This window comes from Heterodontus francisci, chromosome 18 (genome assembly GCF_036365525.1).
Source record: "Heterodontus francisci isolate sHetFra1 chromosome 18, sHetFra1.hap1, whole genome shotgun sequence".
NCBI lineage: Eukaryota > Metazoa > Chordata > Chondrichthyes > Heterodontiformes > Heterodontidae > Heterodontus > Heterodontus francisci.
In genome coordinates, this window is record NC_090388.1 from 29,712,642 (window position 1) to 29,735,672 (window position 23,031).

Genomic DNA, 23,031 nt, shown 5'->3' on the forward strand with positions numbered 1-23,031 from the left:
TTAATTCCACTGACAGGAACAGTCTGTTGGCTCTTGAAACGTAAAGTCAATCCAAGTAGCATTTCCGGCACAGAAAAGTGGCACAGTCTGAACTGTGAGCTCAACTTCTCTGCAACATTTGCAGAATCTTGCATAGTTGTTGATATTGGTATTGAATATCATAGCGGAGGGGCACTTACCATCACAAGAAGCCACAATGACCTGGAAAGAATTAAGAATCATGAAGAATGTTCGATACTTAATTAATAGGAGATATTTTTCTTACAGTAAAACTGAATGGTTCATTGGTTTCTTTAAATGTCCTAAGTCATTTCTTTAGCAATATAATGGCATTTAATATTCTTAAGTGCTTATCACATGCACCCTGTGGTGTGGCACTGAGTTAAGCACTCCCTCGTTTAATGCTGGGTCAGAGGTAAGTTGTCTGGTCCTGCCAAGCAAGCAGTGAGGTCACTACAACTACTTCTGTGCCTTTGCTGAAAGAGCTTGTGGAATTGGATGTAATACTGCCACTATAAAGCTACATTTTTATTTTAAGCAGTAATGGCAAATAAAAGGTGGAGTTATACATACAGCGCCAGTGGTGCGGCAGTCATCTTTTCTTATGATCATTTTAACATCTAATTTCCGGCAAGGCCTTCTATCTTCTTTGCCTAGTAATAAATGGACACATTAAACAGTCTGAAATATTAGCAAAACTCATTAGTACAACATTGCAATCAAATGTTAACATTAACTTAAAGTTGTGCTCTTATTTGTTTAATGTATAGAAAATAGACCAGTTATGCAAAAGGTTTTATTTTTATTTACTTAATTTTAGTGCATAGTAAAACAAGAATTAAAGTAATCAGCATCAAGTCGAATCTCAGTTGGCTGCTTTAAAATGTTTGTGTAATAGAGGTTCATTTATGTGACAACAACTATGAGCACCATGACAAATTCATACTCCGCAATTATTATTTTACAACTATTCCAGTTACAAATGCTATCAAACAGAACTTTCTGGTTTGGTTGTTTTACATATTCAAAATCATTTCATATCATAAAGTGTTATAACATTTTGTAGGCATATGCCTACATACAATCGTTACACACTTCAAAGTAAGCAATTGTTTGTGAAGTGGTTCGTGATGTAGATACGATAAGTGCTATATATATGCAAGTCCTTTTTTGCTTTCCTTTAGAAGGGGACTAAAAAACAAAACTGTTTTTGATTCTTTTCCGTATGATTTATTCTACATTATGCCACAATGAACTGCTTAACTTCAGAATGTTTACTAAATTAATGATTTCAAATAAGTAACAACCAATCTTTATTTAATAAGCAAATAATTTTAATCCAATTCATAGCTGGTTTTATCTTTTAACCCTGTTTCATCATATAGGAACAGGTGTAGGCCATTCAGCCCCTCATGCCTGATCCACCATTCAATTAGATCATGGCTGATTCGCATTGTAACTCCATCTACCCACATTGATTTCCTAACTCTTAATACCCTGGCCTAACAAAAGCCTATCAATCTCCGTTTCTAAATTTCCAATCATCCTAGTCTCAACAGCTTTTTGAGGCAGAAAGTTTCAGATTTCCAATACCCTTTGTGTGATGAAGTGCTTCCTGATGTCACCCTGAATGGCCTAGCTCTAATTTTATGTCTCCTCGTTCTTGATTCCCCCACCAGAGGAAATAATTACTCCCTGTCTACCTTTTTAACTCATTTAATCATCTTAAAAACCTCAATGCACCTTCCAAACACAAGGGAATACAGTTCGGATGAAAGGTCACAGACCCGAAACGTTAACTCTGTTTCTCTCTCCACAGATGCTGCCAGACCTGCTGAGTATTTCCAGGATTTTCTGTTTTTATTATATGTCTAGCTTATGCAATCTGTCCTCAGCATAAAACCCTTTTAGCCCCGGTATTGTTCTGGTGAATGTGCACTGCACCCCTTCAAGGCCAATATACCCTTCCTGAGGTGCGCTAAATGGCATCTAACCAGAGCTTTATATAACTGCAACACAACATCCACTGCTTTGTATTCCAGCCACCTTGAAATAAAGACTAGCAATTTCTAACCTTTAGCCATTATGAAAATTGTTTGATTTGTCTATCTTGGATCCAAATTGGATACCATCACACCTCTCTAGATTAAGCTCCATCCACCATAGTTTTTCCTACTCACAAAATTTGTCTATGTAGGGACATAGGAATAGATGTCCACAGTCATCTTATTCACTTCTGACATTCTGATAGTCACATGATACAATGATAATGGAGGTGTTGACTAATCATGACAATCAATCTCCATCAATTAATCTACAACAAACCCAGACATGAGGTGAATAAAACCCCCATGATGGAAAGCTTTGGGAACCATCGGTCAAAAGTCACCATTTTTTCCAACCATTCTGCACTTAACATTTGCCATGTCTCAAATTATTTATACCCTCCAACCCAAAATACTATTTCCCGAAAATCTATCCAATTTGCATTTGAAGGAATCGACAGCATCTGCTTCCACTGCCTCCCTAGGCAGACTGTTACATACATTTACCACTCACTCACTGAAATAGTGACCTAGAAAGTCGGTGATGCCATACCTATCTTAAAATTCAGAGAAAAAAAAACACAATTCAGACAATAATAATATGAAGCAGGATGGAATTCTACTTCCATCACAGCCTCCATGTAAAGAAATATATAATAATTTTATTTGCTTGGTGAAGTGATGACAGAGGACTTCATTTCAGTGCATGGGTGCACATCCTTCAAAGTGTACCTATGGATGATAGAAGAGGAAACAAGGGAGCAGTCTTTTGTTGTTAGTTGAAAGACAGGGTGATTGAGGAGTAAAGAATGATAAGTATAATCCTACAAAACTATCATAGTGTTGATTCTCTCCTTAACATGCTTGGTTGTAGAACATATGGAAGTAAATTGGGTTTAGAGGATGTCATGCCCATAGTAAAGCTTGCCTGATATTCCATCCATGAATTGAATTGCATGGAAAATTAATCAGGCTCCATTACAAGCATGCAATGCTTCCCATTCAGTTTACCTCCAAGTGCTCTACCTGGGCAAATCTTTATGCTCAAGTGCTATAAGAAGAAATCTGCACTGATATCTATTCATTATCCCCAACACATACACAATTTTGATAAGTCACCACACAAGAGACACATGGCAAAGGTAAGGGCGTCTGGACTCAGCATTTCAGTAGCAAAATAGATTTAAAGATGGCTACAAAAGAAGAAAAACAGAGAATAGGAGTTAAGGGAAGTTTCTTAGATTGGTTGAAAGTGGGAAGTGTTGTTCACCATGCACATAAATGATCTGGACTCAGAAACTGTAGTGTTGAAATTTGCAAATGATACCAGGTTGGGAGGATATAGCTAATATAGCTAATAATGCACAAAACAGCACCAAAATACAGGAACACAGAAACAGGCTTGGTTTGTGGGCAGATAAATTGCAAATGAAATTCAATATAATGAAGTTCATTTTGTAAGGACAAAAACGGGGAGGTAATGTTAAATTTGTATAGAAGCTTGTCAGACCATACTTGGAGTTTAGTGCACAGTTCTTCTCTCTGAACTACAAAAAGGATGTTGAGGTTTTGGAGAAATTACAGAAAAGTTTTAGAAGGATGTTACCAGAATTGAAAAGATACATCAGGGGAAGATTGAGTAGGGACTTTTTTGTCTGGAAAACAGAAGGCTAAGAGGAGACCTAAAACAGGTCTTTAAAATTATAATGGAGTCAGATAATGGATGTGGACAAAGTGTTCCACTGATTCGTAAGTCCAGAATAAAGGAGCATAAATATAAGATACCCGCTAACATCAAATAAAGAATTCAGGAGGAATTTCTTTACACAGAGTGTGGTAAGAATGTGGAACTTACTGCTACATGGATTGGTTGAAGCACACAGACTTGATGTATTCAAACAGAGGGTTGATGCATACATAAGTAAGAAGGGAATGGAGGGATATGGAGGCAAGGTAGAAAAAGACAGTTCAAGCGGGAGAAGGCTTATGTGGACTGTAAAAAAACTGGTATAGACCAGTTAGGCTGAATGACTTGCTTCTGTGCTGTAGATTCTATATAATTCTACGTAACATATCAAACTCGTTCTGTGCTTGCTGTGAATAATTCTTATACCATGCATTTCACATATAATAGATTTATTGTACATTTTGTTGTTGAAAAATACTGAAATTATAAAGAAAATACATAATGGGAATAGTACCTGTGTCACAGTTAGTACTACCAGTTGGGACTACTGGACTAATGGTAAAAGGTAATAAACCCAATCCAGAACCTGGCAGAATTATCAATATCAGTTTAATATAAAGTAACAGTATAAATTACATTGAAATATTACATATCTGGCATGCATTAAATCAAGCTGGCATATAAGAATATGTTTATGTCATAAAGGAATGCGTATGAACACAAGCTGGTGTTGAACTTGAAAGGCCATTCAAGTGCACATGCTTTTAGTCAGTGATGGCATGTTTATAAATCAAAGTAACACTAAAGAATCACATGTAAGCAGGTGATTGGGATTTAGGTGCATTCTCTGCAGCCACATTGGTTTAAACAATATACATAATTCTGAAGTATAACAGTTTTTGTGTTTCTATAAACTGGTTCCTTTAGAAAGGATTTGGAATATGCATATGTTCTATTAGGGGTGTTGAAGATTCAAATACATTGGGCTGTACTCTGTAGACCTTCATTGGTCTGATCAGTTTATTTTAAACTTACCTTAAAGTTTATAATAAAATGTCCAACTCTTACAATTTTATGGTTTTCTTTGTACTATAATAGCACAGATAATAAGTGTTATTTTATGTTATGTGGCACAACTATCTCAAGACCATCCGAGAATACTGTTTAAATCAGCCCAATTCATAACCTTTGACCTTCAGTGACCAAAGACATAAATAAAATAAAGTCTCAGTTCTTAGCAGTACAGCTTCTTTGCTGTATTTTCTTGGCCACTGCTGCTCAGATAAAATGATAAAATTGTAAAAGTTGGGCATATTCTTTTCTTTCTGCTCACATTTAGTATAAATGAATTATATTGTACATTCAATTTATCCAGTTATCCTCCCTTTCAAATGTGCCTTTTAAGAACATTTACACTAAACTGATCAATTTAATGAAGAGCTAGACCAATCCATTATTATATATAATATTTGAATGTACAGATATGAAGTGAGCATTTATTTTATTATATGACTTTCTTCAAATATGTTTCGTACTTCTGTAAGTCTAAGATTTGCATTTTTTCTTATTTGGGAAGACACAAAGTTACAATTAGAGGAAGGAACATAAAGAATATATAAAAGGAATAGAAAAATAAAGCTAAGAATAAAGCTTCAGTGTGAAATTAGGGAAAATAGAATGAAGAGAAAAGACCCTTGAAACTTAAACATGAAACAATAGCAGAAAGGAAGGAAAATGACAGTCCAAAAGGGGAAAATAAAACAAAAGAAAATGCAAGTCACCGTTATAGCAGAAAGGGAATTCTAGACATTATTGTGTAGATTGGAACAATGTAGAACATGAGCTTTCATACAAAACTGCAGTCTGAACTTTCATGTACCCTCATTACTTTTTAAAGTTTTATTTCCAATTTACTTTCCTCGTTATTGTGTTCATCTGCTACTAACCCAGCTGTCCTACTCCCTCTATCCCATCTCTGGGCTAACAAGCACAATAGCGAGGCTACTGTGGCTGCCTCTGTACCAAAAGTGCATTGCTGGGAAATGAGTTCAGACTGCAGTTTTGTATGAAAGCTCATGTTCTACATTGTTCCAATCTACACAATAATGGTCTAGAATTCCCTTTCTGCTATAACGGTGGTGGGTTCTTTGCAGGACAGGATTTATGCACACCTATTATTAGCATCCCTGACCCTGGAACACTTTCTGAGGTCAGAGACTGTGACGTTTCTAAATCTTTTAACTATGTTTTTCCCACATTAAGGAAATAGAAATACATTTTCAAGTGTGCTTTTAAGTTCAAGTTTGCTGTAAAGGGGTCAAGCTCAGAGAACAGCAAGTGTGTACATAGTTTCAGATGGGCTGTCAGTTGGCCAGCTGAACCACAAGAAGATATTTTTAAAAAATTTAAATGACCCATTTTGAATTTATGTGGTTTCTCTATTGTAATTGGTTGTCATATTGAAACTGACCATTTAAATTGTAACCCTCCTCTCCCTGAGGCCTTTATCAATACCAGATGGCAGGAACTCATGCATTATGTATCCGTTCCCATAACGTAGCCATAACTGTGACAAAAAGGGACAGAGATGCGGCAAAGCTAGTTTGCTCTCCTAATTCTATCTCCTCTCTTCCAGGGTTTTAGGATTCTGACCCCAATATGTTTCATTGAATTTGACAGGTCATTAACCTTGCCACCACCATACCTCTCAAACTTAATCTTTCCAACAATTAGATTCAGGAAGGTATTTAACTGTATAACTGGCAAATAAGTTGATATTACTGGCTTGGTGCTTTTAATGTTGGGATTCCCAATTAAAATGGCACAGTTGAGAGGTAGGTCTATCACTAAATGAAAATGTAAGCATACTACCTAATGAACAAAAAAAATCGATAAAGACATAAAAAAAAAGATTTGAAAGGAAATGTGATATAAACAAAACTGTATAAAACTAAAAAAAGTGACAAGAAAAAATAAACAAATTCACAGGATACACAAATAGGATAGAAATAATGGAAATAAATGATTAAAGCAAGGAAAATAAAGAACCAAATATTGATATGAAAAGAAATCATGAAAAATTGCATTCTACTTCCCAACTACCAAAGGTTATTGAAAATTGCAACCTGACAGGTTAACAAGAACCTCTATACTGCATGTATTGCTTTTCCCTGCACTGTCGTTGGTCAAAATACTTATGTAGGCATAATAAAAATAAACTTCAAAATTACCTTTCAGAATTCTGCCAAAAGACTTCATATTTTCAAACTGAATTGAGATGATGTTACTCCTTTCCATATCGACACTGAATAGTATTCCCAAATTACACTTCAAAAGAGGATTAGAATACATCATTCCTCTTTTCTTTATTTAACAGTTATACTCCAGAATGAATTTGAGATTAACCATATCAGCAACCTGCATTTATGATACTGCAGCCCAAATAAGCAGTGCAACAAAACGTTCACAACTGTTGGTTAAAATATTAACAGATTGCTGTTCAGACTGATTCAAACACTACATGCTTTTGTTAACGCCTTCATTTCCCCAGCAATTCAGGATTGTACCACAGCTATCCAAAACCAAAGCCAAACAAGCATAATATGCAGCCTTGTTCACTTACAAGTCTTGCAGCAACCGTCCATGTAAAGCTTTAAAACTCCCCCTTTCTGCAAAAAGAAAAATGTACAAATAATCAGGAAAACCTGATCCCTGTGAGAGAGAAGACATTGCACTAAATTTTCGTCTTTGGACAAAAGATTGTGGGGACACTGGCCTAAACTTTTAATAGGTGCTGTTTACACATGAAGTCCCATGCCAGAAGCACTAAAGGTGAAAATTTAGCCTATTGTATGTTGAATAAAAATGATGTACGAAACAGAGAATTGCATAATTTAACAGTGGTTTTAGAAACTCTTCAAAAATGCAGTAATGAAGACAGATATGTTTAAGAACTGTAATCACATCTGTCTTCATTACTGCATCAGATCATATACATTCTCAGACAAGATGGCTTATTTGAGAAAACTGAAAAGAAAAATCAGGAGAAATGTAAAACAAAGTACTTATTCACTATCACCCATTTTATATTATATTAAGTCAAAATTACCTCTCCCAAGAGGAAGAGAATGGCCAAGGAAAATTTGTGCCCATTAAAGATAGACGCAGCTGATACTGTAATTGGCAATAATGAAATTGCAGACTTATTAAATAAAGAAAAAATACCTGTGGCATAAGGGAAACTAAAAATAAATCAAGGGGAGTAACTTGTTGGCTTTAAAAAGGATAGAAACCAAGGGCTGAATTTTCTCAAAAGTTAAGTGGTCCTGCCGCTGGAACCATAAGGGAGACCCGAGACCACATAGGTGGGTAGCGGGACCTGAGCAGTGTTTTACCAGTGGCAGCCAATTAAGAGGCCACTGCCAATATTACTGTCCAACTGAGGGTAGCAGCCCACCTCTCAGACCTGCCGGCCCGATCAGAGGGACAAAGAAGAGAATACCTCCATGCCGAGGGCTTGAAGACAAGGTGAGTTGTTTTAAGCACTGTGCTGGGGCTAGGCAGGCAGGCAGGCCCTGGTGATTGGGGCAGGGCATCTTCTGTTGCCACTGTGAGCCCCTCCATGGGCCTTGGAGTGGCCATAAAGGAGGATACACCCACTGCCCCCCCACCCCCTCATCAAGGAGAACCTGTTAGGAGGCTGTCAGGATTTACCAATTAATTTATATTGTTACAGGAGAGATAAGAGGTCCAGAACAAGTTAATTTTGTGGGCTAGTTTCAAACATTGACATTATGTTTAATAAACAATGTATATATTTTCACAGGACTGCAAACTATTTGTGCATTGCTATACTGATCAACTGCTGTTGGTCAATCAAAAAAGCAAATAATTTATAAAATGATGCAAAATAATTTGAGATTGCAATTTTAGTTCAGTGGCTTGTTTTCTCAGTTAATTCTTTTAAAAAGCTAAAATAGTGCATGATTTTTATATACTTTGAATTAGGGATGTCCAAAAGGTGGCTAGCAAATTCCTTTACCCTGCACATAGTTCATTTCTTCTTTGGGCAACTGTGCCCATCTCCAATAAGATTGTAATACTGGGAGCTTGCGAAGGATGGCCCAGGATTTATTATCCTATTGACATCTTTCTTTATATCTGATATTCTGGAATTTGTAGCAATGTATGCTAATGTCACTGCAGTTAATCTTTGTGCCACAATCTCTGTGTTTGAAAGTTGCTCAGCTCTGCAATCTACTGCAGGCCAACACAGTGCAGCATTATAACTGTACTGGGCTGGGTTCTGTCCTACTGGGCTGAATTTTTAGGATCCGATGTGGGTGAGCATGGAGGCGGGTGGACAGGGAATTTTGTGCCGCTGGCTAGTGTGCTAGTTTGCCAGCAGCATCCTGTGCCTAGACCATTTTCCCAGAGGTCGGATGGGGTATGGTGGGGTGGCAAAGCTACCTGCCCACAAGTAGCAGGTAGCCAATTAAGGCACTTTAAAGGTCATTTAATTTTCCAGTTGACCTCCAGGCGCCTGGAGGGGTCAGGGAACAGGCCAGCTGCCTCGAGGCCACGTCCTGGCAGCAGACCGGGGCACCAGAGCTCCAGGCAGGCTTTGAGGCCCTCTACTCCTAACTGGCTTCAGCAGCATTTGCAGGCCACACTTTGCAGGGATTTCCCCACACACAATGGAGGCCTGGCTGCTAAGGGTTTTTTTTTTATTTTAACATTTTAAAATGTTGGAGAGAGGGTGCCTCAATCTCAAGGCCCCCCTCTCTTACTTACCTGAAAAGGCAGCCTGCTGCTTTTTCAGTGCTGAAGGGCCTCCTATTGGCCCTCCAGCTTCAAGAGCCCACCCAACATTCTCAATTGGATGAAGAACCCACCCTCTGGGCCATGAATTAGCAAATTTGGGCAAAATCCCTACCGGGTGACTGTTTCCCCACAGTGCAGGCTTCTGACCCCCATTTGACCCTGACGTTACGGTCCTGAAGACCACAGGGAAAATTCTGCCCTCTTTCTCTTTCAGCAGTGCCAGTGATGGATAAGGTCTTGCCTTGTGTAGATACTTCTACCAGTGTCCAAAGCCTTTCTTCGGATGTTTGGAGTCCATAAATATTGACAAAATAGGTTAAGCATCTCTGATACTCAGCCTCAACTCTTGGTCTTAGACCAATCAGGACCAGTCCTTTGGTACCAATTAGCATTTACCAATCATCCTAGTTCATTTAAAGAAATGAGGTTGAATCATCTGTGTTTTCACACTTTGGGTGGAAGCATACATGGTGCCGCAGGAGAGGACAAGACGATTGTGTAAAAGAGACAGTGGAACACAGTAGAGTGTTGTGGATCAGGCTAGAACAGGTCTGACCAGTGTAATGAGTTCTTTTATGTTGTCTGATGCAACATAAATGAGATGTGTGGAGTCCAGCTGGTTGAAGATCTCAAACAGCTTTATTAAAGCTAAATATTGTATATAGTACAGAGCTAACTATTTACAGAACCTTACTCTGGGTGTTACAGTTGCAGAGTGACTTTGGTTGTAGTCACATGACTGTGTCCTGGTACATAACTCATTACCATACTAAGATCTTAAAGGGACATCACTCTTAAAGGCAATCATACAACATCTCCCTTATTTCCAATGATAAGTCTTGTATGCTAAAAGACATAAACACATGCTAAACACATAAAATTAGATATCAAATCATTTACACAGATATAGAGATTATGAATTTTGCACATGCAGAAGCTTAAAAGTCCACATATTGTTTCGGTGATTTGACAATTCTTCCAGACCTGGTAATGGTATAACCTTCTGGGGATGTCACCATTGGCTGTTTTGGGTTTGCAGGCATGTTGTCATTGTGTTGGTTGTTGTCCTGTTGTTCTGTCATACCCTCATCGTTAGAATATGTTCTTTCGAGTCCACTGTGTGCAATTTGGGTATTACACACTCCTCTTAGTTGGCTACGGTTTCTTCTCAAAACTGCTGCATTAGGTGTTGTAATCTCAAAGGACCTAGGCTTACTGAAAATTTTGGATACCTCTGTGGGGAGCCATGTTCTCACTGTGGGGTGTATGACCCTGACCTTATGTCCTACATGTAGCTGAGGTAGTTCTGCCCCTGCGTGTCGGTCATGCACCATCCTCATTCTCCTGTCTTTCAAGCAGTGTCTACTGTATCACGGAGAATTTGGACAGATGATGGCTTGGCACAGTCATCTGCACTTGTCTGTCAAACATGATCTCTGCTGGTGACAGTAAGCCCCTATCTATAGGTGTAGCTCTGAGGTGGAGCATGGCAACACGAAAAACTTGTTACGTTGTCCGACACTTCAGGATAAGTGATTTGATTGTGCGAACCATTCGCTCGGCAAGACCATTAGATCTAGGGTAATTTTGATGAGGATGTCACATGGTTTACACCCGATTTGGCACACATATCCCTGAAAGGTTTGCCCGTATACTGTGGCCCATGGTCCAAAATGCTTTTGTCAGGTGCACCGAATAGACTGAATATGGCACTCAATGTGTCTGCGACAACCACACTTGAAGTGTCTTTTACCTGTCTGATAATTGGAAATTTGTAGAAATAATCAGTGACTAAGATAAAGTCGTCGCAATTAACGGAAAACAAGTCAGTGGTGATTTTGGACCAAGGGACTGACGGAATTTTGTGAGGGTGTCGAGGTTCATTGCCTTGTTGTGGCTGGTGCTTCTGGCATGCCTCGCACATCCTCACTAACCTTTCAATATCACTGTTTATCCCTGGCCAATAAACAGTGTCTCGTGCCGTAAAAACAGAAAGTGCTGGAAAAATTCAGCAGGTCTGGCAGCATCTGTGGAGAGAGAAGCAGAGTTAACGTTTCTGAAACGTCATCAGCAATGCATATGCAGCCAGGCACGTTTTCTATAATTCTGTCCACATGATGCTGAAACAGATCTTGACTGACAGACAAGCCGTAGGGTAGTCTCTGGAAGCAATATCTTCCAAATGGTATTCTGAGGGTAGTGACTTCTTGAGATTCCTTAGCTAGGTGTACTGACCAATATCCATGTTTAGCATCCAACTTGGAGAAGAATCTGGCTGTTGTGAACTTGTGAGTCAATTCCTCTAATGTCAGAATCTTGTGCGGGCATCTCTTTAGTAAGAGGTTTAGACGCCTTGGATTTAGACATTCCCTGATTGCTCCATCCTTCTTCAGTACGCACATGATTGAGCTGCACCAGTCTGTGTGATGATGTACACGACAGAAGATGCCATTGCGTCCATGTTATCTAACTCGCGTAAGCTTTTCTTGTATGTGAACGCTGCACTTTCTGGGGGGGGTGGGGGGGGTGTTGATTGACGGAATCGCATCCTCTCTGAGGTGCAGTACGGAATCGCCTTTGAAATCTCCTATGGCATCAAACTTGTCCAGGTACACTTGTTGTAGGTCGAGGACTGACTCAATGCAGGTACCCTTGGTCTCTTCTGCTATAATGGGTACCTTGATGACCTCATGGATAGTCACGATGTTGAGGTCCTTACATGCTGATAGTCCTGCCACTGCTGGTCCACTCATGTCTATAAGGTAGAATGTTTCCATGCCAACTTGCCATAGCTGCATTGCATTGTTAGTGCGTCACTGAAAGGATTGGGTGACCCATGTATGCAGATAATTTGGCAGTTGTCGGTTGTATCATTGATTTCCAATGACTCCAGTACATATCTTTGAATTTTCAGACTTGTAGGATATTTGCACTACCTCCGGTGTCAATCTTGACCCTTAGTGTATGCTTGCCAGATTTCTTTGGGCATGTGATGTTAATAGTGGTAAAAGCTTCCAGCTGTTTGACTGTGGACTTGGTGTATGGGCTTGCGTTTATGCCGGTCTCTGGCGCTCTACTTGCTGCTTGCTTGTTTCCTACTGTGGCTTCTGGCTGAGTCTTTGGAGCCAGATTTCTTGCATAGGAGGGCCCAGTGTCCTTTTGCACTGCTCGCCGTGCACAGGTCACGAAATGCAGGACAACTTTACGGTGAGAGGGACCAACCACACTTACCACACAGCTTTCTTGCTCTTTTCAATCTGGCTATCGTGCCAATACTGTTGGCTGCAGGTGCTGTTGTCCAGCTCCAATGGCATCATATTTCTTGCCATTTTCCAGCAGTGCATCAATGCTGTGACCTTTCTTTCTCCCCAAGAGATCTTTCTGAAATGCTTCAATGGGTTTTGATACAATCACTAGCTCCATTATTCGGTGTGGCAGCTCAATTTCTGAGAAGTCTCATTCATTGCCCTTACTACAGCATCTACTGATGGACTGGTCTATTGATTCCTGTGGCTGTTGCCCATGGGACATCAATTCCAGGCGGTGAATTCTAAAATTCACTCTTAATTGGAGTTGATCTTCCAACACTTTCCATATCTTTGCCGGATTTTTCTGGTCCTCGTTAGATAAGCCTGAGGTTTTAATTCTGTGTAATCCCTCATTTCCAATTGCTATCAGAATTTTCACAGCCTGTTTTTTTGGTTCTACAATTACGTGGTCTGTTATGTATAACTGCATTCTTTGTTTGAACAGTTGGAACTTGGATAGGATATCCAAGGCTTTCCAGTTCATGCTGGGAAATTTGGTTTCCATCTTCCTGCTGTTCTTTTGCTTAAAACTTGCTTCCTGTTCTGTGGTTCAGCAGTGCTTCCCCTTTAAGAAACTGTCTGTTATTTAGACTAGCTGCTTTGATTGACAGGAGCAGATGTTTGCTTGTGCTGTATGTTTATCTTGCTTCCAGTACTTAAGCCTGTTCTGTTTACACAGCTGCTCACTAGCTGCTGGAGTTTGTTCATATTTTTCAGGCTATAGTAGTTTTAATTTTTTTTTACTGTGGCTTTGTGAATGAATTTACACACGAGTGGTTTAATTTTTTTTACAACTTTGGCTGTGTGGAAGAAGGCTCTGCAGTGATCTGGGTTTCCCCACGTTTTTTCTAACGGATGCCGCCTGTAATGGCGGTGACCTCGATCAGCCTAGAAAAGGAGTTGGGTCTTCCGTTTCTTTTTACACGAAGCTTTTATAAAAAGACAATTTTTTGAAGGACTTCAAAGTTGTTTTTTTAAAGCAGTATCCCTCACCCATAGGCACAATGACTCACCCGATTTATTTGCAGTCTGTCGTTCTGAGCTCTGTCTTCTACAGCTTGAAGTTACGTTCCTATTTTTTACTGTCTGAGCCAGTAATTTGTTTTAACTTTCTCTCCAGTGGCTGTAGGAAGGTTGTTTTCAGAACTGTTTTACCTGTGGTCTTGCAGCTTAGAATTTGTTTCCTCACCACAGCTGCCACCATATAGTGAATTCTTTTATGTTGTCTGATGCAACATAAATGAGATGCGTGGAGTCCAGTTGGTTGAAGTTCTCAAACAGGTTTCTTAAAGCTAAATATTATGGTTGCATTGGCTAGATGGCACAGTACTGGCACGTGTGCAAATGCAGCTTCATCCACTGAAAATTCACTGTCTGCAACACCTCAGACAGCTGCCAGTAATTAAGATGGCATGCTCAATTTGTCACAAAAAACCAAATTAAACCTAAATCCTCTCAATGGCGGCAATCGCTGCCTCCATCCAACTCCCAACAGTACCCCGCTCCCTCCTGCCATTGCACTTCTATTTGATGCTCCCTCCCGCGTCCGTCTGCTCACCGCATGCTCCCTGCTTTGCCATTGCCTTCCCTCAGCCACTTGCTCCCACCCTCGCCACTTGCCCACACCCCCCCCCCCCCACCTCAGCCACTCGTTCCCGCTTTGACTGGTCGCTCCCCGCTTCCCCACCCCCGCAGCTGCTCGCTCCAAGCGTCGCCGCTTTTCTCCTATTGGCTGCTTGCTCCCCACCTTGCCGCTATGACAGCTCATTCCCCACCCCTCCACCGCTGCTTCTTCAGGCAGTGTGACAGGGAGGAATCGGCTGAGGGGCAGAGGCAACGAGGCCGTGAGCGAGCAGCTGAGGGGGGATGGGCGAGGGTGGGAACGAGTAGCTTAGGGAAAACAGCGAGGTAGGGAGCGAGCAGCCGAGGGCGGAATTGGTGTGGGCGGGAGTGAGTGGCTGACAGAAGGCAGTGACAAGGCGGAATGGAACTGGTAATTGCAAGCGGCGATTGCAGCAGAGATGGTGGGAAGGCGAGGAGTACTGTTAGGGAGAATGGAGCCAGCGATCGCAGCTATTGAGGGGTGAGGACTTCATTGCGTGATAATGTCAATGCGCACATATGCACATTCATGCTGGCAAGCTGGCAAACGTTCACACGTACTGATAACATTTGCGATCATTCTGCATATGCTGTATGTTGTCAGGAGTCATTGTGAAATATTATATACTGTACAGAGCTAACTATTTACAGAACCTTCTTCTGGGTGTTACAGTTGCAGAGTGACTCTGGCTTGTAGTCAAATGACTGTGTCCTGGCACGTAGCTCATTAGCATAATAGATCTTAAAGGGACATCACTTTTAAAGGCAATCCTACAACAACCAGGAAGTGAAAAGCAATAGCAATTTATATACAGCCGCCAGCCAATTTTTACAGGGGATATTTAGATTTTTGTGCATGAGGCCTTTTTTATAAGGGGAGTCAGCATTTTTGTGCTTTGCAATGTTTAGATTTTCTTTATGTGGAGGTCTTGCAGTTTTATGTAATCAAATGTAGCCCACTCACTAGTTGTTGCCCCTACTCCAAAAGCTGGAAAACCTCCCCAAACTACCAACAATGCAGAAGGGATTTGTTATTGCTATCATGACAGACATACAAACCTGTATGCATTCAGTCTCATTAAATGGTGGGCAGACAATTCCTGTGCCAAGCATCGCAACTCCAACAGTAGTTTCCAGACACTCATATCTGATACAGTTAGAAACCCAAGATGTTCCTGCCTGGAATGAAAAATGATTAGTACAAGTGAGCTAAAATATTTTAAACAGTCAACATTTGTTTTTCTCAGTTAACTTTTAATTTAGCATTTACAATGACCAGGAAGTACTTCAAGCAATAATTCAAAAGGTACTAAATAATTAACATTTTTGAAATATACAGTAAGATAAATAGATCAATAGGGAATAAAAAATATCCAATAGTTTTCTCTTCTGAAAGTTGCCCAGCAGAAGTATCTTAATCTTTATTTCTTATATCTGTTTTTTAGAATTTTAAAAATATTGATCCATATGTTTTTATAATCTATATCTGAAAAATGGTTCACTGAGCACATAATTTCATCACATTTGCTGTGACACACCTCAGCGTTACATTCTCTGTCCTATTTCAGATCAAGAAACTTAGGTTGCCTTCTGTATTATTAATAAAAGTCCTTCTAATTGAAGGATCAATCAATCAACTAGCTTCAAATCCCTATATTTTAGATATGGCTGTGGGAGAAATGCAGCAGTATAAAGGACAACATATGCATCAAATTTTGTTCTTTATGGAGTGGAAGGATAGGTATGCCAGTAAACATCTAACGCCTCATGCAGTTTAATGGGAACTATTCTTATTTGAATAAAATCACTCAAATTTACTTCAGGTCTTACAACTTTATGTCCATATTTACACCCAATTATTGGTTATTTCAAGACCACACAATTCCACAGATTTAGCTTTTACACAAACCTTTACATTTCTCACTGAACATATTGGGTTGAATTTTCCTGGCCCCGTGGAAACAGGTTTCGAGGTGGGGGCCCGGTGTGTGTGGGGGGGGGGGCAGAAAATGGGGTAGAGACACATCAGGATGGCTCCCTGACACATTTCCACCTCTGGGGGACTTTCCAAGGGGCAGACTGGGAACCAGGCAACCAATTAGGACAATTAAAGCCTCACTTAGGTGCTATTTTATGACAGCGTTGGTATTTTCCCAACATTGGAGGGCCCTTTGCCATATGTGGAGGCTGCCAGCTCAATTGAGACAGCCTCCTGTTGCCACACTGGGTGGCCATTGGGGCCACAGGGATGAAAGGCCAAAACCACAGTCTGTCACTGCTCCTGCAGAAGGGTCTCCCCTCCACCCTGATGGACCTATCAACTTCAGGCCTCTTTATTTGATGACTTCACTGCAGGCAACAAAGGACGCCTCCATGTTGAAGTGTCCTCATGTTCATCTGCCCGCTCAGCAGTGCCCACCTCTCCTATTGCGGCTGCCAGCCTGACATAGCTACGGGCTCTCTGATTGAGCTTCCAGCCTTGAGAACCTGTCCACCATCCTTAATAGGATGGCAAACACAGTGGCGAACAATTAGGAGGACACCTCCTGAAAGGTTGAGCCGGCCGCACGTTGACAAAATGGGCAAACTCAGGACCCCCATATGGCCCGATGTCAGGGCTCTGACACCCACCAGAAAATTCAGCCCACCTACTCAAGCAATGATTTACATTTGGATTACATAAAATGAAAAGGAAAATGACAATGAGATAACATAATACAGTGGATAAACTTACATTATACAAAACAATGCTCCCATCTTCCTCAAAAGTGCATGACATATTCTTACAGGTTCCACAGCAAACATGAGGATCAGTTGAAGGAACATAGACTTGATGCTGTTGATTAATACAAACATCATAATAGTGCATATTTATGCACAATTTTATGGCAAGAATGATTCATATGTATAAAAATTATAGGGTTGGTAAAAAAGCCAATAAGAAAATGCCACCAAATCAAAAGATTTTAAGTTTCAGTGTTTTCATAAATTACATTATTTGTGATTAATAGTCTACTTTGTAGACTTGTTCACATTAGCTTGACAAAGCTAATCACTAATGATGACACATAAGTACAGTGAAGGTGTAAGTGCAATGATGTGCACAGTGCAATAATATCATTGGTGTACTGTGACTTATATCAGATCTTTAAAATACTGCTGATATATTTACAATAAAAGTTCTTGAGAATAACAGCTTTACATCTGAATAATACAAAATATCAATAAATGTTAACACAATTTACTGTTATACTCTAAATGCAGTTACAGAAAAACAAATTTGTTATCATTGTAAAGGAGTCATTTCTCCTCTGCAGTTTAGCACATAATAGTAAAGCAGTCAGCATAAGCCTGACCTGCATTTGTACTAGTTCATCTTTGACTGCCCAGGAGTATCAACAATTTAAAGGCAGCATTTTTTCTATAGAAGGAAAATTTACCTGACATTCCTTTAGTTATCAGATTATAAAATGTACTTGCATTTACAACATTTTACAAAGCTGTCCTTAGAAGACAAGATTTCTTCTGATGGGAATATTCTAAAGAGATTACCAAATACAACTCATATTTATAACAACTACATTTATCAATAATATTCACAAAAAATGATAAGTTAATTGAAAAAAGCCAACAACAGCTTATATTTATATAGCACTTTTAACATTAAAAAGTTCCAATGTGCTTTCAAGCCATGAGGAAAATGGACACTGAGTCAATGAATGAGAGTTTAGGAGGGGTGGCCAAAAGCCTGGTTAAAGAGATGGGTTTTAAGGAGTCTTAAAGCAGAAGCAGGAAGTTTAGAAACAGAAGGGCTTAGGGAGGAATTCAGAGGTTGGAAGCAACATGGCTGAAGACATGGGGCTGAATTTCACAGACCTCCCCCCCCCACCACCCCACCCCCGACGTCAGGAGTCGTGGCAGGGGGGCCGGAAAATGCCGCCGGCAGAGGCCAGACACATGCCTCAACACCGGGAAGGCCCAGCCCGATACTGCCGGCGGCGGAAACGCCTCGTGGGGGCCCCTGCCCCCCCACCCGCCACTCGGTGATGGGAGCCAAATTTAAATATTTAAATTAATTTAAATTAATGAATAAGTGACTTACCCGCTTCCGCCATCCATTCCCGAGTGATATTGGTGACGGTGGCCGGCAACCACAAGCCTTCAGGTCCCCGTCCGGGCACCCTAGGCATGACACTAGTGGGGAGGGGGGAGCGGGTAAGCTTTTCAGTGCAGGACCGGGGGAATGCAGTAAAACTAAGATCATTGGTTTAGGGGATGGTGGGAAGGGGTAAAGATTAAAGTTTATGAACTTTGGGGGGGGAAGGTCAGGTGGGCAGGGGAAGTGTTTGCGGGGGAGAGGACAAGTAGTTAATTACATGGTTATTGGGGGATGGGAGAGGGGCAAATTAAATCTTTTCAAATTTTTTTTCCAACAACTCTCTTTAAAAATTTAAATTAAATGGAAGGGCTTGAAGCCCTTTAAAAATGGCGTCAGCGCCTGCGCAAAGGCTGCTGACACCATTGCTGGGGACAGACCGCCCGCCCCCTTCACATCTTCGGTGGGGTGGGCGGTCTACCCCGACCATTTAAATAAGCCATCACGTTTAATATTGCGGCGGTTTCACAAAGCGCGGGCCGCCGCTATTTACATCAGCGACAAGATAAATTTCAGCCCATGGGCAATAATACAAAAGCAAAATACTGCAGATGCTGGAAAGTGAAATAAAAACAGAACTCTGATGACAGATCTTTGACCTGAAAGGTTAACTCTGTTTCTGTCTCCACAGATGCTGCTTGACTTACTATTTCCAGCATTTTCTGTTTTTATTACATGGGCAATAATGGTGGGGCAAAGGATGTGGAAGAGCACAAATGAAGTCAGGTAGAAAGGAATAGACAGTTTGACAGGGTTGTAGGTTATAGGAGGTTATGGAGATTGTTGTGGGGAGAGGGATGCAAGACCATGAAAGGCCAGAATTTTAAATTTGAGGCATTGAGGAATCAGTAGGTTAGCGAGGACAGAATGGAATGATAGAATGTGACTCGGTACTTGATAAGATATGGCCAAATTTTGAATGAGCTGGAATTTATGGACTATGTAGGATGGAAAGCTGATAGGAAAAGCATTGGGCTAATAAAATTTAGAGATCACTAAGACATAAAATCATAGAGTCTTATACGGCACAGAAGGAGGCCATTCAGCCCAATTAGTCCATGCCAGCTCTCCACGGAGCTATATAGTCAGTCCCACTTCCCAGCTCAATCCCCACAGCCCTGCAAGTCTATTTCTCTCAGGTGGCCATCCAATTTCCTCTTGAAGTCAATGATCATCTTCGCTTCCACCACTCTTATGCGGAGCGAGTTCCAGGTCATTTACCACTCGCTGCATAAAAAGTGCTTCCTCACATTCCCCCTGCATCTTTTGCACAAAACTTTCATTCTGTGTCCCCTTGTACCATTTGTTAATTCGAACAGATTTTCCTTGTCTAAATCATCTCAGCCTGTCATAATCTTGTACACCTATTAAATCTCCCCTCAATCTCTTTTGTTCTAAGGAGAACAAACCCAGCTTTTCCAACCTAACCTTGTAACTAAAATTACAACCTGGAACCATTCTGGTAAATCTCCTCTGCACCATCTCAAGGACCCTCACACCTTCCTGAAGTGTGGTGACCAGAACTGGGCGCAATTCCATTTCCTTAGTGAACACTGATACAACGTATTCATTAAGGCCTTGCCCTGCACCTCTAAGCATATATTACCCTCTCTGACCCTAATAGGCCCCCCTCCTCCTCTTACTAATCGCTTACTATTTGCATGCTGGAAGAAGATCTTTGGGTTTCCTTTTATGTTGACTACCATTCTATTTTCATATTCTCTCTTTGCCAGTCTTACTTTCCTCTTCACCCCTCCTTTCAACTTATTGTATAAGGCCTGGTTCTCACTTGATGAGTTCACCTGACATGCATGATGCATCCTCTTTTTTTGTTTCATCATCATCTCTATCTCCCTCGCCAACCCAGGAGCCCTGTTCTTGGTTCCCCTACCTTTCACCCTTGTTGGAATGTTCCTAGCCTGTACCTGAAGCATTTCTTCCTTAAAGATAACCCATTGTTCCGATACAGCTCTTCCTGTAATTCTATCCTGGTTAGATTCCTTCTCATCAAATTGAAATTAGCCCTCTTCCAATCTAGACATTCTACCTTATTTTGCCCTTGCTTTTCTGCATTACTAGTCTAAACCTTATGATACGATGTTCACTTTTACCCAAGTGCTCCCCCACAGACACAATGTCCACTTGGCCGACCTCATTTCCCAGCACCAGATCCAGCAATAACTTATGTTAAGATTTCAGCAGTGCATAGGCTGAGGTAAGGACAGGCACAGGTGATGTTATGGAGGTGGAAGTAGGCAGTCTTTGAATGAAAAGGATATAAGTTTAGAAACTCAGATCAGGATCAAACAGAATACCAAGGTTGGAAATATCCTGGTTCAGCCTGAGACAGTAGGTGAGGAGGTGAGTGGAATCAGTGACAAGGGAAAGGTGTAGCTGAGGATAAGGAAAATTACTTTGGTCTTCCCAATGTTTCAATGGAGGAAGTTAAGACTCATCTAAGACTGAATATTGGTCAAGTGCCTGACAGCACAGAAGCATTGGAGGGGTCAAGAGACTTGATGGGGAGGTAGAGCTGTGTATTATTGGCAGACATGTGGAAGCTCATGAGGGTCAGTGAGCAGATGAGGAAGAAGAGAGGGTCAATAATAAAACCCTGGGGATTCTGGATTTGATGGTTTGGAGTTGGGAAGAGAAGCCATTGGAGATATATCTGGCTCTAGTTATATAGGTAGAATGGAATCAAGAGATCACATTCAATGCACAACTGGACAACTGGAAAGCGGTTTTGGCAAAAAATGGTATAGCTGACCAGATCAAAGGCTGTAGAGAGGTCAAGGGCATATATCGCACCATGGTGAAAGTTACAGAGAACATAGTTTGTGATCTGGGTTAGGGATGTTTAGTGCTGTGGGAGTGGCTGGAAGTCAGATTGGAGTAATTCTTTTAGGGAGCAATAACTTTAATGTAGAAAACCAGAGTTGCTAACTCAAAGATCAGTTTGCTCGTTTGGCTAGAGTGCAGTGCTAAATAATGCCAACTATGTCAGTTCAATTCCTGTCCTGACTAAAGTAGTTCTTGAGGCTTTCCTTGCCCCATTGTGATATCATGACATGAGCCATGATTAGCAACCCTTAGACAATGAGGATACTATATAGAGAGTTATTATCTCAGGTCTTTTTTCCCACTTGCATGTGGTTTTGCAATTTTCAAAAATCAAATGACTAATGATTATAAACTTACAGCTTCACATTTTGCTGAACAGTTAACTATTGACACTTCTATTGAAGGAGACTCTGTGGCAGGATCTGTGTTCTGCAAGCAATTTGCTATGTAACATCGGTCACCTTCAAGGTGCTGAAACAGTGACTGGCCAGGTTTCAACGCAGTGACATCTTGGAATAGGCAGACATCAGCCTTTTCTGAAACAACAGTTTATATATTAGGTATTTATCCTAATTAATAATTACATTTGTTTTGCCATCTTAATTAGTCAGGTAAAATAGCTTAAATTATTACTTTAACACTACTTCATTAAAAAAATCAGCTTTTTAGCAAATTGCTATTTACAATATTGGGATTTAACAATGCACAAAAAAAATGCTAGTCAAACTGTTGGAGTCACGTTATTTGAAAAGATACAGTTTCCAGAGTCAACGCACAGTACATTCAAAGTGTTTCAAGGCAATGCACTTTATCAATTTGTGTCTTAATTTGTAAATATTTCTTCATGGCTTAATTTATATCATAAATTTATACAATAAATGATGGTGTACATCTATAATATATTTCACATTTAATGGTGATAGCATCACATCACTATTTGCTGGAGTTTGTTTTAAAATTCAATTAAAGGGAAACTGGGAGCTATACTGGCCCACTGCCTTTACACTTCTGGAACTTGGGTTCAATTCTAGGCTAGGCAGATCAATGAAAATCTTTGTTCTCAATTTGCTGTAAGCCTCCTATAAAAAGATGGCTTGTGAAGTTTTAACCCGATTTCAAAGGGCTGAATTTTACCCTCGGCGGATGGGAGCCGTCCACCAACTGAAAAGTCTCCGCCTGGCCTGGGGATCTGGACAGCATTTTACGGTCCCCAGGCCTTTAATTGGTCTGAGGCAGGACTTCCACCTCGTTGAGGCAGGAGGTCTCGCCTAATGGAGCTGCCGGCTAATCAGCAGGCTGGCAGCTCTTAGTCCCAGCAGCCCAACTGGGAGCGGTGGCCACTGCTGGGACTACACCCAGCTGAAGACAGAAGATGTTGGGGAGCCCCAGAAACCCAGCAATTATTTGGGCAATTGGTCGGGCCCCGGCGAGGCAAGGATGGTCGATTGGAGGGGGCGGGGGGCATGTTGGGTGTTGGCGGTGGTTGGGGCATTGGCGGAAGCCCTCCGTCGGGCACAGGGTGCCTGATCAGGAGGGCTCCACCCCCCGCCCCCGGCCATCAGAAAG

The 23,031-nt window shown here is 40.8% G+C and overlaps 1 protein-coding gene across 1 annotated transcript in view; it reads right to left on the reverse strand.

Moving 5' to 3' along the window:
* The window catches only part of otogl (otogelin-like), a 215,168-nt gene continuing 192,137 nt past the window's right edge, over positions 1–23,031 (reverse strand). Inside the window, exons 53-59 of the mRNA XM_068050050.1 lie at positions 21,823–22,001; positions 17,200–17,301; positions 15,525–15,644; positions 7,355–7,400; positions 4,247–4,318; positions 574–653; positions 1–201 (exon numbers count right to left, since the gene is read on the reverse strand). Of these exons, the coding sequence (XP_067906151.1) occupies positions 1–201; positions 574–653; positions 4,247–4,318; positions 7,355–7,400; positions 15,525–15,644; positions 17,200–17,301; positions 21,823–22,001 (800 nt within the window). The remainder of the gene's footprint in view (positions 202–573; positions 654–4,246; positions 4,319–7,354; positions 7,401–15,524; positions 15,645–17,199; positions 17,302–21,822; positions 22,002–23,031) is intronic.